The sequence below is a fragment of the Anabrus simplex genome, chromosome 9 (assembly GCF_040414725.1).
Source record: "Anabrus simplex isolate iqAnaSimp1 chromosome 9, ASM4041472v1, whole genome shotgun sequence".
Taxonomy (NCBI): Eukaryota; Metazoa; Arthropoda; class Insecta; order Orthoptera; family Tettigoniidae; genus Anabrus; species Anabrus simplex.
In genome coordinates this window covers 69,671,846-69,690,462 of record NC_090273.1, presented here as the reverse complement: position 1 = coordinate 69,690,462, position 18,617 = coordinate 69,671,846, and the positions used below count along the sequence as shown (strand labels likewise).

The 18,617-nt window shown below is 38.4% G+C and overlaps 1 protein-coding gene across 1 annotated transcript in view; it reads right to left on the bottom strand.

Moving 5' to 3' along the window:
- The window catches only part of LOC136880865 (uncharacterized), a 117,907-nt gene that overhangs the window by 78,524 nt on the left and 20,766 nt on the right, over window positions 1-18,617 (bottom strand). The window contains exons 4-5 of the mRNA XM_068229154.1: window positions 16,557-16,679; window positions 680-829 (exon numbers count right to left, since the gene is read on the bottom strand). Of these exons, the coding sequence (XP_068085255.1) occupies window positions 680-829; window positions 16,557-16,679 (273 nt within the window). The remainder of the gene's footprint in view (window positions 1-679; window positions 830-16,556; window positions 16,680-18,617) is intronic.

The following is an 18,617-nucleotide window of genomic DNA, read 5'->3' as shown; positions in this document are numbered from 1 at the left end:
AAACTGTAAACCGTGGATGAAACTCTTATGCTCATTATTGTTGTTGAGCATGTTCAACTTCTTTAAATTTGCTCTTGCAGGGTGGAACTCCCATTCTTGGCCTGTTCAATGATTTCCAAATTCCATATGGCAATTCATGACTTTGTGCCATTTTCTCTGGGATGATTAGGTCCTTGACCTCTGTCTTCCATATCTTCAGAAAGGCAAATTCTTGTGAACCTTTGAGGCCTGCTACATCCCTTCAGGACAAAAGTCTCTGTTAGACTGAATGATGACCAAAAATTGGATGCCATGAGTCAGTTTCTGCTACAAATTGTTTTCTTGAAAATGTGTTGCTTTCGAGATGAGCAACTGAGAAGTTTTAAACTAACAGCCCGTATGTGATAGAAAAAAGCAACAAAAAGGTAACAATATATTCAAACAGCAGGAAGATAGGATGACAGGATAAGAAAATGCACATGAAACCATGTCAGTCTGGCTACAGGAAGTGACATAAAGGAGAAACAATGTCCAGGCATTATATCACTCTAGTACCTTGATTTTGAGGACAAGAAAATAGCAAATTTGCTTGCTATCACACTACCTGCCCCAAAGGTTGTGGCTTGATCTCCAAACTGTCCTCATTTAATGTAAATCAATAAATAAATTCTAAAATAAGGAACAAATAAGAGAGACTTACATTAACATGTTCAAGGTCCCTAGGGTTCGTGAAGTTATGAGACAAGTCAGAGGAGAGTTCCCTTTCCTCAGGGCGTACAGTTTTGTATTCAACCTCTGAACCATTCTGAAACTCTTCCTTATCAATCCTTTCCTTTGTTGCAGGATATGTCTGGAAATAAGCAATATGAAACTAACAATAAATAATTTCTTTGTATGAACTATGTTCATTAATAATAATAATAATAATAATAATAATAATAATAATAATAATAATAATAATAATAATAATAACAACAATAATAACAACGACGATACCAGATCTATCATGTGGCAATCACTAGAAAGTTCTCTTCAGAAATCATGAATGTAAAAGTACACAAGGGCTACATAGAGACCAACTACCATCTCCAACAAATCAAAATTTCCTTCAGACCCAATAGAAAAGAAATAAAAGAACTATGAAAAACCTAAAATCCCATGCACCGATCTGGAATACTTAAAAGAACATGCATGGGAATTCACACAGTCAATACAGACAAACATAGAGACATGGGACACACTTCTTGATACCATCCAGGGATCATCAAGAAACCTTAGCCAACCACCACTGAATTGTAAACACAGATGGTGGACCTCAGCCTGCAATAGTGACCTATAAGCCTGGAACATTGAACACCAGGAACACCAGAGAATAAGAAGAAAAATCAGATGAATAAAATGCATTTTGTTGAGAAGGAAGCTTTACTTTTCAGTGTCAACTTAGTTCAAATGTAAACTTGAAAGCTTTTCAGTCTGCCGAGTGCACAATTTTCGTACAAATATTATGCTACTAGCTGATGCGCTGGTGCTTTGCTACATTGTGTACAGTGTAGATAGTGTACATGTTGTGAGTCAGATTGTATTAACACATTCAATGCCAATCATTCAGAGGCGATTTAAATGCCCTGTGCCAGACATTTCTAAGGGACGTGAACTGGTTTGACATAGTTACAAATAAAAGTGCATATGAAGAAAAGTAGCACACATAATAGCATGAAAATTTCAAGTTACCTTCATTAATGTTTAAAATGAGCTGAAAGCAATTTGTAGGCAAAACTTCAATCAATCAATCAATCAATCAATCAATCAATCAATCAATCAATCAATCAATCAATCAATCAATCAATCAATCAATCAATCAATCAATCAATCAATCAATCAATCAATCAATCAATACTGATCTGCACTAGGGCAGTTGCCCAGGTGGCAGATTCTCTGTCTGTTGTTCTCCTAGCCTTTTCTTAAATGATTTCAAAGAAATTGGAAAATTGGAAATTTATTGATCATCATCCTTGGTAAGTTATTCCAATACCTAACTCCCAAAATCAATGAATATTTTCCCCAATTTGTCCTCTTGAATTCCAACTTTATATTGTGATCTTTCCTACTTTTAAAGACATCACTTTACAATGGCGAAAAATGAGAGTATCCTCCTATTCAATACATCATATATTCCATCATTAGATGGAGCAAACAAATTCAAACATGTTTCGGCTCGCTTGAGCCATCTTCAGTGAAAAAATTAGGCGGGGGTTGGAATAATCCATTACAGATTAGAACTTTATTGACGGTTTCCACTAGATTACTTACAGTTTACTATGCATCTGCCTTCTACCTAACACAGCTTCTCAATTTTTATACGCGGCCCTTCCGACCCCTTTATAATAAGGCAAGACACCAGCCAAAATTATGAAACAATAATGAAGAAAGGGACCGCTAGATTGAGAAGATATTGAGAATGCTGCTATTTCTAAAGCCTTAAATTTCATTGGTGTTTTTTCTCCTTGTCACAGGCTTTTTGCCTGCAGGTTATATCAGGCTTGGTTTCTCAAAAATGTTTGCTCCCGCTCTCCTCCTGACCAATTTGATGTGATGGGTTTCTACTAGGATGATTTTGACAGCAATTTCAAACTGTTTTGTCAATTTGACTAAACCAATAATTTGTAAACTATGAGGTCCACAACCTCACCATGTGCTACTATTATTCATTTCCATCTACATCATTTGTTTTCTCATTCCCTTGTTTCTTAGGTTAACACAGTTTTTAGTTTCAATTATTATTTTAAATTAACACCTGTTTCACTGAATTTTGTCGCAATAAGTTGTTTTTTGCTCTGCATATTGATGTAAATATTGTATATTTGTGCTAATTTTGTTTTCGTCTAGGCTCTCTTTTGTTTGTTTTTTCATTTGCTCTTTCATTATGTTTTTTAGCATTTTTTCAACTTATATTATGTAAATTATTCCAACCCCCCTAATTTTTTCACTGAAGATGGCTCAAGCGAGCCGAAACATGTTTGAATTTGTTTGCTCCGTCTAATGACAGAATATATGATGTATTGAATAGGAGGATACTCTCATTTTTCGCCATTGTAAAGTGAAAACCGTCAATTCGGAATGATTCTAATATCTTCTAATTTAAAGACATCACTCAAACTTATTTGTCTACTAATGTCACTCGCAACTTCATCAGATGAATCACTATCACTTTCCTCTGCACAAGGCACTAAATAATTTCCCAACTCACAATCAGCACACAGTTCTTCTAACATATCCCTTATATCACTTTCCTGCAAGTAATTTGCACTTTTGTACAATTTACAGGCCATTTTACAAGAGCGCAAAGACACTAACTGAGAACATGCGGTTACTCAACAAGTGAAGATAGCACATGTTGGATATCAACAGGAAGTTACTTTAGTAAGGTATGTGGTTTGAATGTATTGATCGATACATTGATCCTTCATTTAGAATCTGTGAAAGTCAGACTGCATTTTGTGTGACATCTGTGGGAGCTACTGTCAGCTATTTGAGCATATGCACTTAAACATCAATCAACGTGTTTGGCACTGCCAGCACACTAGTTTTAAAACGTCGATCGGTGTGCTTGGCGCTGAGTGAGTTAAATTGCATAGCTCTTAACGTTACCCCAGAAATGTAAAGAGGAAGTCACCAAACATCTTCTTTCATGTGAAGACTGGGTTAGGGAATTTTCATTGTAATGGTAAACCCTCTTGCCTACCATCAGTCACAATCAACTTGGGGAGTTTCCATTATAATGGCAGTCACTCACTCTCCACCTGCCATTTTAAATCCTCAGAAAGACTGTCTTAGTGGTTTTCCCAACTGAAATCAACAAAGGTCATTACAATGATGTTAGTTGGAATATCGCAACTAAAAGCAATGCTATCATACGAAATACTTGATCAAATGAAAAACTACACATTTTCTCACTTTTAATGAGCAGTACTACTCTGTTGATCTAACAGTCCAAAGTCCCAGATCTGGAATGACCAGACTGCAACCAGCCGTGAACACTCCTCTATCATTATTCCGTTAAGTGTGCAGATTTCTTATTCCAATCAGCGCCTCAGAGTAGGGAATGAAGATTTGGAATACCATGATGAACCAGTGTGTTACATACCAGCAGTATCAGAAAATCCATGAACCAGAGAAAAGGCATGCTAAAAGTTATCTAACTTCCAAGCTATTCCCTGCCAATATTCAAGCAGCTGTTATACTCAGTACGCAGCAGTAATCCCATCAATTGGAGATGAATGGCAGCATAAGAGACAAAGAACATCACCACAAACAATGGTCAATGTATTGTTATTGTTGATCAATTTTATGAGCTTTCAATATTCTAAGTCATCAAATTTTGTTTTCTTCCGACTCTGAAATACCACTCTTATCATAATTGGTATGGTAAAACTGAATAAAACAAAAATGATCGGAAATAGTTTTCTTTATACTTTTGTTATGTAGTACTTTTTGATAGGACCAATAACATAGGTATTTAAAAATCAAATTTTAGGCGCCTCCCCCAAAACTACCATTTCGTCCAGGGTGAATAAAATTATTTATAGCCTAAACTGTAGCTTCTTATTCCCTGACTCTACATACCAAATTTCATTAAATTCTGTTTGCCTATTTTCTCGTGGCTGAGCATTTATATGCACTTAGCAACAAAAATACAAATTCATAAATATCTCTGTTATTGTAGCCAGTACGGTATAAATGCACAAGACATAAATGATTGGAAATTTAATTCTACATAACTTTAGGTATGTAGTGTTTATCAATAGGACCACTGATAACATAAATATTTGAGAATTTTATCTTAGGCTTTTTCCGTAACTACCATTCTACTCAGCGTGAACAAAATTATTTATAGCCTAGATTGTAGAGGCTCATTTCCTGACTTTAATACTGACTTTCATTAAATTCTCTTCAGCCATTTTCTCGTGATGTGCATACATACATACTGTACATATATACAGACAGACAAGAGTTGATAGAAAATTAAAAAGTGTATTTCCTTTTTACTGTGGGGATGTCCAATACAGGAATACGATTCTTTTTTAAATTCTGAGCAATGGACGGACAAAATTCTTATATTATATATCTATATATATATAAAATAAGACTTCTCATATTATACCAGGTGGCTCTTGAACACCGTACTTTCTACTTATAAATGCCCCGCTTGCACAAATGATGAATGGGATGTCTACCAACTGATTTTCACAGGGGAGCTACTGCCAGCGGGCAGGTTTCATCAGCAGATGAAGAGATAAGAAACGGAGTCTCACTCGCAGCATGTTACTCAGCGCTGCCGGTTGAATGCACCCCTTGCATTAGTAAACATCGTTTTCGACCGCATAGTTCTAGGCTGGTGTATGGTACAGCCACGCTATATTTGCTGTCTGCATATCAGCAATGGCTAGTGTGATCAGCAGCGATGAATACACAGACATTATTTTAATCTGGACAATCTGGTCAGAATGCAACAGAAGCTCCAAACAGGCGTATGCCTTCTACACACGTACTTCACCGAACAGTGAGTTCTTGTTTCATACAAGCAACTCTTCCATCGAGTTGAATGTCTACACGTGTATAAATTAATAAGTTATTAGATTTTCTGCATCTTTGGCATGTCTACAAACAGTAGCGGCGATTAGGGGGTGCGGCGAGGAGGGACAGTCGCCCCCTCCCCCACTTTGTGGCGTAAACATTACATTTTCATTCCACTTTAGCCAGCTGGAACTAGGAATTATTTTAAAAAGCTGTTTGTACAAACCTTGTTATCTTATCTGCTAATTCCTTCGTTAATTTTCTTTAATTATTAACATGATTATTGACCGAAATATGCACAAAATGCTGTTCGTCATGGCTAACCAATTTGTATAGCACTACGGCAAGTAACGGAGACTTTGCATGTGCTGTGAGGAAGGGTAGTAGGGGTACAGTACATAATTTTTGCCAAGGTCGTGGCCAGCACTTGCTACGCGCATTCATCAGTCTGGCAGTCTCTTTAGTGTCTGTAAGTTTCTTAGTGAGTTTTCAAATACTAAATGATTTTTAATTGCATAATCATGCCGTACTTGTATTTAATTATACCGGGCGAGATGGCCGTGGGGTTACAGGCGCGCAGCTCTGAGTTTGCACTCGGGAGATAGTAGTTTTGAATCCCACTGTCAGCAGCCCTGAAGATGGTTTTCCATGGTTTCCCATTTTCACACCAGGCAAGTGCTGGGGCTGTACCTTATTTAGGCCATGGTCCCTTCCTTTCAATGCGTATCCCTTCCTGTCTCATCATCGCCATAAATCCTATCTATGTCCACGCAACGTAAAGCCAATTGCAAAAAAAAAAAAAAATTCCATTGTAATCGTATTTCAACAGGAGCTAATACCAACGTTTCTAAATTATTTCTTTGTGTTATGTTATTTATTAAGTAAATGCCCCGTAGTATGCTTGTGAGACCTGGTGAAAATTTTATTATACAGCATTGAATCAAAATCTCAAAAAATATATTATTACAAATAAGCATAATCCACAGGGCTGATTAATTACATTTACATATAAAATAACATAATACAAAAGAAATAATTTAGTCCAGTGAAAGTAAAATTGGTATTCTCTCGCATTGAAATTACAATTACAATTAGATATATATTTTTTTACAATTGACTTTACATCACACCGACACAGATAGAACTTATGGGAAGGAAGCAGCTGTGGCCTTAAATAAGGTACAGCCTCAGCATTTGCCTGGTATGAAAATGGGATACCACGGAAAACCATCTTCAGTGCTGTCGACAATGGGATTCGAAACCACTATCCCCCGAGTGCAAGCTCACAGCTGCGCGCCCGTAACCCCACTGCCACATCGCCCGGTACAATTACATAGATGTATGGCATGATTATGCAATTAATAATCATTTAGTATTTGAATACACACTAAGAAACTAACAGACAATAAAGAGCCTGCCAGACTGACGATTGCGCGCGGCAAGCGAGTGAATTATAACTCGGTGGCCATCACCTCAGCAAAAATATATGTACCCCTACTACCCTTCTTCACAGCACATGCAAAATCTCCACCACTTGCCGTAGCACTACACAATGAAGGAAAGATTTAGCATATAAGACAACAAGGCTTGTACAAATAGCTGTTTAAAAATAAATCCTAGTTTCAGCTGGCTAAAGTGGAATAAAATGTCATATTTACTCTACAAAATGGGGGTGGGAGGGACTGTCCCTCCTCACCCCACCCCCTAACCGCCGTTACTGTTTGTAGACATGCTGCAGTAAATGAAATCTATTAACTTATTAATTTATACATGTGTAGACATTCAACTCGATAAAATAGTTGATTGTATGGAACAGAAATGAATACTGTTCGGCGAAATATGTGTGTAGAAGGCGTGCGTCTATTTGGAGCTTCTGTTGCACTCCGACCAGATTGTCCAGCTTGAAATAATGTCTATGTATTCACTGCTGCTGATCACACTAGCCAATGCCGATATGCAAACAGCAAATATAGTGCGGCTGTACTATACACCAGCCTAGAACTATGCGGTCGAAAACGAAGTTTACTAATGCAAGGGGTGCATTCGACCGGCAGCGCTGAGTAACATGCTGTGAGCGACACTCCGTTTCTTATCTCTTCAAATTCTGACGTAACCTGCCCGCTGGCAGTAGTTCCCATGTGAAAATCAGTTGGTAGATATCCCATTCACCATTTTGGCATGCGGGGCATTTATAAGTAGAAAGTACGGTGTTCGAGAGCCACCTGGTATATCTATATATATAAAATAAGACTTTTGTCTCTACATTGCTCAGATTTTAAAAAGGATGGTATTTCTGCATCAGTCGTGTCCATAGTAATAAGGAAATGCACTTTTTAATTTTCAGTAATTTCTGTCTATCTCTCTGTCCGTATGTATGTATGTACACGCATCACGAGAAAACGGCTAAAGAGAATTTAATGAAAATCGGTATGTGAAGCCTGAGAATAAGTCACTACAATCTAAGTCATAAATAATCATATTCACGCTAAGAGAAATGGTAGTTTAGGAGAAGGCCTAAAATTTAATTAAAAAATATTTATGTTATTAGTGGTCCTACCTTAATGAAAATCGCTATCCAAAGTCGGGAAATAAGTCGCTACAATGTAGGCCATAAATAATCTCATTCACGCTGAGAAAAATGGTAGTTTAGGGGAAGGGTCAAAATTTAATTCTCAAATATTTGTCATTAGTTGTCCTATCTTAATGACAATTGGTATGCAAAGTCGGGAAATAAGTCACTACAATCTAGGCCATAAACAAGTTTATTTGCAGTGAGTGAAATGGTAGTTTAGGGGAAGGCCTAAAATTTAATTCTCAAACATTTGAGTTATTAACAGTCCTATTGACAAATACTCCATAACTAAAGTTATATAAATAAAGTTATATAGTATTACATTTCTGATCATTTATGCCTTATGCTTTTTTACCATACCAGCTATGATAACAGAGATATTAATGAATTTGTATTTTTGTAGCTAAGTCCATATCAGCGCCGAGTCACGAGGAAATGGGTAAACAGAATTTAATGAAAATCGCTATGTAGAGTCGGGGAATAAGGAACTACAGTCTACACTATAATTAATTTAGTAAGATGCTCTAATATTACAGAGTCGTAAGAAAACTAAATGTGAAGGCCTACAATACAGAAACCTCATAACACTGATCAACAATTACATTACATTGGCTATTATTTGTGGTGATGTACTTCGTGTCTCTGTTGCCACTTATATCCAAAAGATCGGATTACTGCTGTATAGCAATGTATTTTAAAAAATCTGCTTGACTTTGCACTGACACACATGGGACTCATGGCGATGATGGGATAGGAAAGAGCTAACAGTGGGAAAGAAGTGGCCCTGGCCTAAATTACGGCACAGCCCCAGCATTTGCCTGATGTGAAAATGTGAAAATGAGAGAACATGGAAAACGAACAGTACAATTGTTGAAATTTCACAACCGGGATTAAATATTTGTGCTCAAACCGCGAAGGCACCATCCACCATTGCAGTCGATAAAATAAATGATGTCAGTAATGATCGTATCTAAAGACTAGAAATGCAGATCGCTGAATTAACACTGAAAATCAATGAATTGGAAACGTCACATTCTTCAAGAAGTAGCTCACGATCATCTCATTCCTCACCAAGAAGGTCACGAGACAGGTCCCGATCAGCCCACTCTTTTAATCCTAATGGAGCACTATGTTGGTATCACTTTAAATATCGCAGCAGGGCAAAGAAATGTCATGCCCATGCTCATATCAACCACCTTCCGCTCAGAATTCTAACATGCAGTCAAACTAAAACGCTCCACACTAGCGGCGGCAGGTGATCGGAGTCATTTTTCACGCCGCCTATTTCTCACAGACAGAAGTAGCGGAAGTCGTTTCCTGGTCGATACCGGAGCTGATATTTCTATGATTCCGCCTTCGGATAGTGATCGCCCAAAAAAGACAGATCGTAAACTTTATGCAGCAAATGGCACTGGTATCAATATTTACGGAGAGCGTCTACTAGTACTCAGTTTGGGCCTACGGCGCAATTTCACATGGAAATTCGTAATTGCTGATGTGCAATCACCGATTATTGGAGCCGACTTCATTCACCATTACAACCTTATAGTAGATCTAAAGAACAGGCGACTCATTGACCCATTAACATCAGCAGAGACACCTGGCACATTGATTAAAGTCTCGGGCATTGAAACAGTTTATGTAATGCCACCAGATCAAAAACATGCTGACATTCTACAGAAATTTCCCAACTTGCTCCATGAAAACGTCCATTTCGACATCCCAGATACCTCCGTTTTTCATACCATTGTCACAGAAGGACATCCTGTAGCAGCAAAGGCATGACGACTACCACCAGATAAACTCAAAGCAGCTAAAGCAGAGTTTCAACACATGATCGATATGAAAATCTGCCAGCCGTCAAAGAGCGCCTGGGCAAGCCCCCTTCACTTAGTTCCCAAGAAAGACGGATCCTGGGGACCTTGTGGAGATTACCGTGCTCTCAACAACATCACCAAGCCTGACAGGTATCCTATTCTTAACCTTCAAGATTTTAACAACCAACTACATGGAAAACGAATATTTTCAAAAATAGATCTGATCAGAGCTTATCATCACATCCCTGTACATCCGGACGATGTACCTAAGACAGCAGTGATAACTCCATTTGGTTTGTTCGAATTTTTGCACACCCCATTTGGACTTCGTAATGCGGCTCAAACTTTTCAAAGATATATCGACAGAATACTCAGAGACTGCGATTTCGTGTACTGTTATATAGATGATATCCTAGTGGCATCACAAGATGAAGGAGAGCACAAGAAGCATCTTCAAATGCATTTCGAACGAATCAGTAAGTTCAACATCAGAATCAATCTGAACAAGTGCATTTTCAGTTCAACAGAAGTACCTTTCCTGGGATATGTGATATCTGCAGAAGGAATCAGACCACTACCAGAGCGAGTGCAAACCATTGTTGACTATCCGCTACCCACAACAGTAAAAGAACTGCGCCGGTTTCTTGGCCTCATTAACTTTTACCGAAGAGCACTGCCAAATTCAGCCAGTAAACAAGCAGAGCTTTTGACCTTCTCCACGGGAGTAAGAAAAATGACAACAGAAAAATTAATTGGACAGAAAACCTTCGACAAGCCTTTAATGACCTAAAAAATAGCTTGGCCGATTCAGCACTTCTAGCTCTTCCATCTTCAAATTTACCTCTAATTTTAATGGTAGATGCCTCAGATTATGCTATTGGTGCATCACTGCAACAAATCAAAGACAATAATCTGCAACCATTAGCATTCTTCTCTAAGAAACTGACAAATGCAGAGAGGAATTACTCAACCTACGACAGAGAACTCCTCGCTGCCTACTCAGCTGTGAAGCACTTTCAGTACATGCTTGAAGGACGTAATTTTCCGATTTACACCGACCACAAGCCACTCACTTTCATGTTCAAGCAACGTTCAGACAAAGCTTCTCCACGTCAGATCCGACACATTAGTTTCATCGGACAGTTCACCACAGACATACGTTACACTACCGGAAAGGAGAACATCGCAGCTGTCTCTCTGGAGACACACTAACAGTGCAGTGGGACATTATCCTCCAACAGCAGCAAGATTCAGTCACATTAACGTGGACATAGTTGGACCACTACCTCCATCACAAGGATATTGCTATTTACTAACAATTATTGATCGTTTCTCCCGATGGCCAGAAGCAGTTCCATTAGCTGACATCGCAGCAGAAGCAGTTTCATTTGCCATAGTCTCAACATGGATATCTCGTTTTGGCGTGCCTCATATCATAACTACTGACCGCGGAAGGCAGTTTGAACGTCAACTTTTCAAATGCCTCACAAGCACACTGGGCATCGTCCACATTAAAACGACAGCATATCATCCGGCAGCAAATGGAAAAATTGAACGCTGGCACCGTCAATTAAAATCTGCTTTGAAGGCACAGATGTGTGATGATTGGGTTTCGAAGCTTCCTCTGGTCTTGTTAGGACTTCGTTCCTACATAATTCCGCAAGTCAACACCTCGCCAGTGGAAATGACTTACGGCTCAACAATTAGGCTACCAAGAGTATTTCTCAACGAATAGAAATTAGTAACTGACATCCCAACCTTCGTTTTCAAATTGAAGGAACAGTTGAGGAACCTAAGACCAGTCCCAACAGATCATCATGACCGCAAAAAGAGCTTCATTCACCTACGGCTGATGACGAGCAAGTTCGTTTTCGTTCGACATGATGCGGTCAGAACACCTCTTCAATCACCATATGATGGGCCATATCCAGTCCTGTCTCGCAGTGACAAACACTTCAAGGTGAAAATGCCAACAGGGAAACAAACTATTAGCATTGACAGATTGAAACCTGCCTTCCTTCTGACAGACCAATCATCGGACAACAAGGAAGACACATCTGGAGAAACCACTGTGGACATTCCGTCGAGTTCCATTCCAAAGACTGTCAACCTTCAGATGAAGACAGGCAGCACTCAATCCAATATATCCGCACCACGGATCACCAGATCAGGTCGAAGGGTCACCTTCCCTCGAAAATACATGGACGCTGTCAATGCAGAGGGAGTGTGTGGCAGCCTCTAGTATTAATATATGTGTATAAACTCATATATGTTTTATGAACTCCATGAATTTTGTTTATGTTTCGAAGACTTCTATATATTGATGTTCTGTGCTTCTAATATTATCTATATTCTCTCTGATTATTATTCATGTTTTTACTTTCGTCCCCAAGATAGTTGGAGTGTTAATTAAACATATTAATACAGCATCCCTGTTCTATTATTCAAGTACATAATAACCACAACATAAATAATCAGAAATTTAATTCTATATAACTTTCGTTATGTAGTATTTATCGATAGGACCACTAATAACATAAATATTTGAGAATTAAATTTTAGACTTTCCCCTAAACTAACATTTCATTCAGCATGAATAAAATGATTTATAGCCTAGATTGTAGTGGCTCATTCCCTGACTTTACATAAGTTACTGATTTTCATTAAATTCTCTTCAGCCATTTTTGTGTGATGCATGTACGTACAGACAGACAGACAGACAGACAGACAGACAGACAGACAGACAGACAGACAGACAGACAGACAGACAGACAGACAGACAGACATGACGGAAAATTTAAAAGTGCATTTCCTTATTACTGTAAACTCATCCGATAGAGAAATACCATTTTCTTTAAATTCTGAGCAATGTACTATATCACAGAACAGCTGATGACACAACTACCATGGACCCTTCTATATGCAGACAACATCGTCCAAATTAGATGCTTTTTAACCCGCGAGTGGCCGCTATATGAGATTTTGTCTCACATTATTTTTTATTGTGATATTACTTCACATTGATGAAAGCGAGGTGGCTGTTCTCTCGTCTAGCTGAGTTTATAACTTTCGTGAGTAGAGCGATTCACATTTGAAGGGTAAGCACCCCCTCTCCTAGTCAGAACAAAGGTTCCTATGTGTCCGTGCGTGCTGCACGAGAGATTCTCTCATTGCGCGACTAATGACGTTGGTGTTATTTTGAAGCGGAGCGGGAAACTTACTCCTGTTGTACGCGTTAGTATTTGTATTATGAGCACTTCTTGTTTCTGAAAGTATTATTGTGTTCAGAAACCTTGCTTTGTATGTAAATATTACTAGATATAATGCATGTGTGAGATTTTGTTTTTTACAACTTCAGGACGGAAGTTATTTTTATGTACATTCAATATGTTATTTTAAGTAGTAATTTGTGTCTTTAATAAACGTTTAATCATATCCGGCTCCATGGCTAAATGGTTAGCGTGCTGGTCTTTGGTCACATAAGTCCCGGGTTCGATTCCCGGCGGGGTCGGGAATTTTAACCTTAATTGGTTAATTTCGCTTACACGGGGCTGGGTGTATGTGTCGCCTTCATCGTCATTTCATCCTCCTCATGACGTGCAGGTCGCCTATGGGTGTCAAATCAAAAGGCCTGCATCTCGCGTGTCGAACTTGTCCCCGGACACTCCCGGCGCTAAAAGCCATATGCCATCCCTCTCTCTCTCTCTCTCTCACAGCTAATCATTTCATTTTTATCTAAAATATATAAGGTAGAACTTGCGTTTCATTTCAGTTGTAAATTTCAGCCTTACGCCACACAAAACTGTGAATTAAGTCATATTTATTTTAATGTGAGAGAAAGACTCACGCGCGACCACTCGCGTTACATTTCGGCTGGCGACCACTCGCGGGTTAAGGTAGATGTTGTCTAAGGCTTAAAACTAATCATCGTTTCTGCAATCGACCCAAATATTTCCAAGTACTGAATGTGACTTTATAGAATCTGGAGATGTTCTTTCAAGAATGAAGCACGTCATATTAGTTTTTAGTAGTGTGTATTTTGCCCTTGTTTAATAATGTGGTGTTTAAGGTATGTCTATAAAATAAGAGTTTTGTCTGTACTTCTTCTTCTGCTTTCCTATCCGTATGTGTGCCCAAAATAGACACCGCAAGTATCACTCAAGGTCGTCTCTTCTGACCCTTAGAGAGTACACCCAGGGGTTGTATGTCTCCACCATCAGATTGCCATTTCTATTCAAGACCTTTTCGGCTGTATGGCACCATGCTGCTCTCAGACGTCCACATCCTCTCCTTGGTTCCTCGATTGCAAGAGCTCTCTTAATGGGATGATCTTCATCTCGATGTTATACGTGTCCATACCATACCATATCACGAGAAAACGGCTCAAAAGAACTTAATGAAAATTGGAATATGAAGTCTGTGAATCAGTCAATACAATATAGGCCATAAATAATCTTATTCATGCTAAGAGAAATGGCAGTTTAGGGGAAGGCCTATAATTTAATTCTAAAATATTTATGTTATTAGTGGATCTACCTTAATGAAAATCGGTATACAAAGTCAGGAAATAAGTCGCTACAATGTAGGCCATAAATAATCTCATTCACGCTGAGAGAAATGGTAGTTTAGGGGAAGGGCCAAAATTTAATTCTCAAATATTTGTTATTAGTTGTCCTTTCTTAATGAAAATCAGTATGCAAAGTTGGGAAATAAGTCGCTATAATCTAGGCCATAAACAAGTTTATTCACACTGAGTGAAATGGTAGTTTAGGGGAAGGCCTAATATTTAATTCTCAAACATTTGAGTTATTAAAGGTCCTATTGACAAATACCCCATAACTAAAGTTATATAAATAAAGTTATATAGTATTACATATTCAATCTTTTATGTCTTATACATTTTTACCATACCAGCTATGATAACAGAGATATTCATGAATTTGGATTTTTGTTGCTAAGTCCATATCAGCGCCGAGTCACAAGAAAATGGGTAAACAGAATTTAATGAAAATCGCTATGTAGAGTCGGGGAATAAGGAACTACAGTCTACACTATAATTAATTTAGTAAGACGCCCTAATATTACAGAGTTGAAAGAAAACTAAATGTGAAAGCCTACAATACAGAAACCCCATAACAATGATCAACAATAACATTACATTAACTATTGTTTGTGGTGATGTACTTTGTATCTCTGTTGCCACTTATCTCCAAAAGATTGGATTACTGCTGTATAGTGATATCTTTTTTTAAATCTGCTTTGACTTCGCACCAACACACATGGGACTCATGGCGACGATGGGATAGGGAAGGGCTAGGAGTGGGAAGGAAGTGGCCCTGGTCTAAATTATGGCATAGCCCCGGCATTTGCCTGGTGTGAAACTGAGAGAATACGGAAAACCATCTTCAGGGCTGTCGACAGTGGGGTTCAAACCTATTATCTCCCGGATGCAAGCTCACTGCCGCGCACCTCTAACCACATGGCCAACTCGCCCAGTCGTACCGAGTATAACAGCCTGCCTGAATATTGGCGGGAAGTAGCTGGGGAGTCAGATAACTTTCTTCTTTAGCGTGGCGTTCCTCTGGTTCATAAATTTTCTGATATTACTGGTACGTAAGACACTGGTTCATCATAGCATTCAAGCTATTCAATCCCTACTCTGAGGCACTGATTGGAATGAGCAGTGTGCATATTTAACAGAATAATGGCAGAGAAGTGTTCACAGCTGTCTGTGACCTGTTTATTCCAGCTCTGAAACTTCAGACTCTTAGATCAGCACCATAGTACTGTTCGTTAAAAGTGAGAAAGTGTGCGCTTTTTCATTTGATGAAATATTTTATACGATAACATTGTTTTTAATCACTACTTTCCAACTGACATTTTTGTAATAGCCTAAGTTGACTTCAGTTAGGAAAACCACAAAGTTAATCTTTCTGAGAATCCCATAGCGAAGCACGGTACATCAGCTATTGTATAATAAAATATATCGGCTGACTAGAATTGTAATCAAGTGACCGTTATCGGACTGTTCCTTTGTCAGTCACAAGAAACAGGTCTCTTGAATAGCAAAATTTTATTTTAAGCTGTACTTCCCTACATATTTCAAATAAATTGCTGTGATTTTGCAGCAGAAGACACACAGTGAGGCCGCCGGACTAACCTTTCTTCCTGGAATCGTCTGAACATGATAATACAAATTTCATGTTTCACGGTACATAACCTCTGATTGTGATTCACTCCTCACATTTGAGGTTAAACAGTGTTCTTGGCAGCGTTTAAACATGGCCAGTTGAACATTGGTTTTAGACAGTGTGTAAGTGATAAATCACGTCTCTGCAATGCAGCAGCCATACTTAGACATTGTTTAACCATACATATTGTCTAAACACCGTTACTGCAATTGACCCTTTATGTTTATCTCTGTCCAAACATCTATGAATCTGAATTTTGGAACTTATCTTAATGAAGCCCTGCTTTGTCACCATTGAAGCATTCACTGTGGGGTGTTTGAAAAACCGTTGCTTTTTTGTTGGCTCAAATTCAAACTGCTGTCAGTCCGCTGTCCCTCCATTACCAGTATAATCAGCAGACCATTAAATGCAACATCTTCTTACCTGCTCCTCAGGTTCACTGGTCACGTGTTCATTTTGGATAGTTGTGTTGTAAGGACCATCCGAAAAGACGGGTGCAAACAGTATCCCCTCTTCCTCGCTCTCGCATGCTACTTGTGGTTCCTCCTAGAACAATCATAACAACATTGATGGTCAGCATCCTTTCTTATTTTCATAGTATATGAACACTTATCTGCAAGGTCATCAGCCAAGAGGCTGGTTGAATCTTCAAATAGCACCACCAGAGGTTATGTGGCTGCAGAGAAACCTGAAAAACTGATGACGGTCCTAAAATAAGGCGTACTAGCCAAGAAGAGGATGCCCAACAACTCAGTGGACAAGTTACTAATGAGCCAAGTGCAGGTACACGATCGCAACCTTTAAACTAAATGCAGGCTGTAATGATGGGTCAGAATTCCAGCCTTACCAGGAAGTAGTTAGGAATTGTGTTATGAAACTATTGCCATATGACCTAGATGTTAAGGAAGATCTTATGTGTGAACCATATCATAATTATTTAGATTCGGGTGATGAAGTGGTTAATCCTGCGGTTCAATTAGAAGTTTGGGGGGGCGTATGTTAATGCGTTAACTGATACAGGAAGTCAGAAATCATGTATTAGTTCAGAGTGGTATGACTCTTTAGTTAAACAGGGTATTATGATGGAAGAGATGCCTGTTAAGTCTACATTCATTATTACAGCTGTTGGTAAAAAGTCGAAACAAATATGCAAGCAGGTTGCGGTGCCAATTTGTATAGAGAGTTTTATTTCAGTACAGGTATGTTTGGTTATTCCTCATCTGGTATTTGATGTCATCTTGGGATGTGACTGGCTGACTTTGAAATCGGCTCACTTAGATTACAATAATGCAACGGTAAATCTGAAGTGGGATAATAAGTATGTCAAACTCGAACTGAAAAATGAAATTCAGAGGAAAACAAATGTTTGTGCTATGTGGAGTGCTACTGAGGTTTCTAGATATGAGGAGAAACCCAGTGAGGGGTTTAATTTATGCCAGTTGTGGTTGAAAGAGGATCAGAAGGATGCCTTATTTCAAGCTGCGAGTAACAGTAAATTAGAGGAAGTCCAGAGGGACAAATTGTTGGCAGTGTTATGTGAACACGCTGAGATTTTTTCTAAGAGACCCGGTAAAACACATGTTTATGAACATGCTTTTTCAGTGCTGGATGACAGTCCTTACAGCGGGCCATGGTATGCTATCCCACACAAATATGCCAAGGCAGTTGACGATCAGATACAAGCTATGTTAGCCGATGGGATTATTGAAGTGTCTAATAGCCAGTATTTAAATTCTTTAATCGTTGTGCCTAAGACTGATGGGAGCATCAGACTTTGTATTGACGCGCGAAAGATGAATAGACATATTTGTGCTGACCAGTTAAAATCGCAGACAATTGAAGAGTTAATTCAGGGCTTTCAGGGTAAAAAATGGTTTTCATCTGTTGATTTAAGATATAGTTTTGTTTTGCTTGCTACACGATGTGTGTGTATATGATTGACACGAGTTCATTACCAAGGTTATGTCTGTTCTCTTTATGTAATGCCATGTATGGGTAATCTAGTATTTGATTTAATATAACGAGGATCATTAATATTGCAGAGTAAGATTTGTAAATTCCCCGTAGACTATATTATGTCTTCATAAAGACTTGCAATAATTTTACCCTAGGCTAAACCCATGTGAGTGTGTTAGCGTGTGTGAAGTGATAGTCATACAGTAAGAACGTATTAAACACTTGAAAGAGTAATACGATATATTTTGTTTGTGTAAATTTTGTACAGATCTAAACTGAATTGTCAAGTGTTGCATACACTGGATTCATGAAATCAGCAAGAGATGACGAACATTTGAGAAAGTGAGACATCAGAAATTCGCTAAGTTATAATATTGTGTTTTTTTAAAGAAAATTTTGAAGTGTTATATATTATTTGTTATTAAGTTGTAGGTGGAATCATCAAGTTGTAATTTTATAAAATATTGTTATGTTGTATACAGTAATGAATGAATGTACAGTTGTTTTGAAAACAAGTGAAACGTAAGT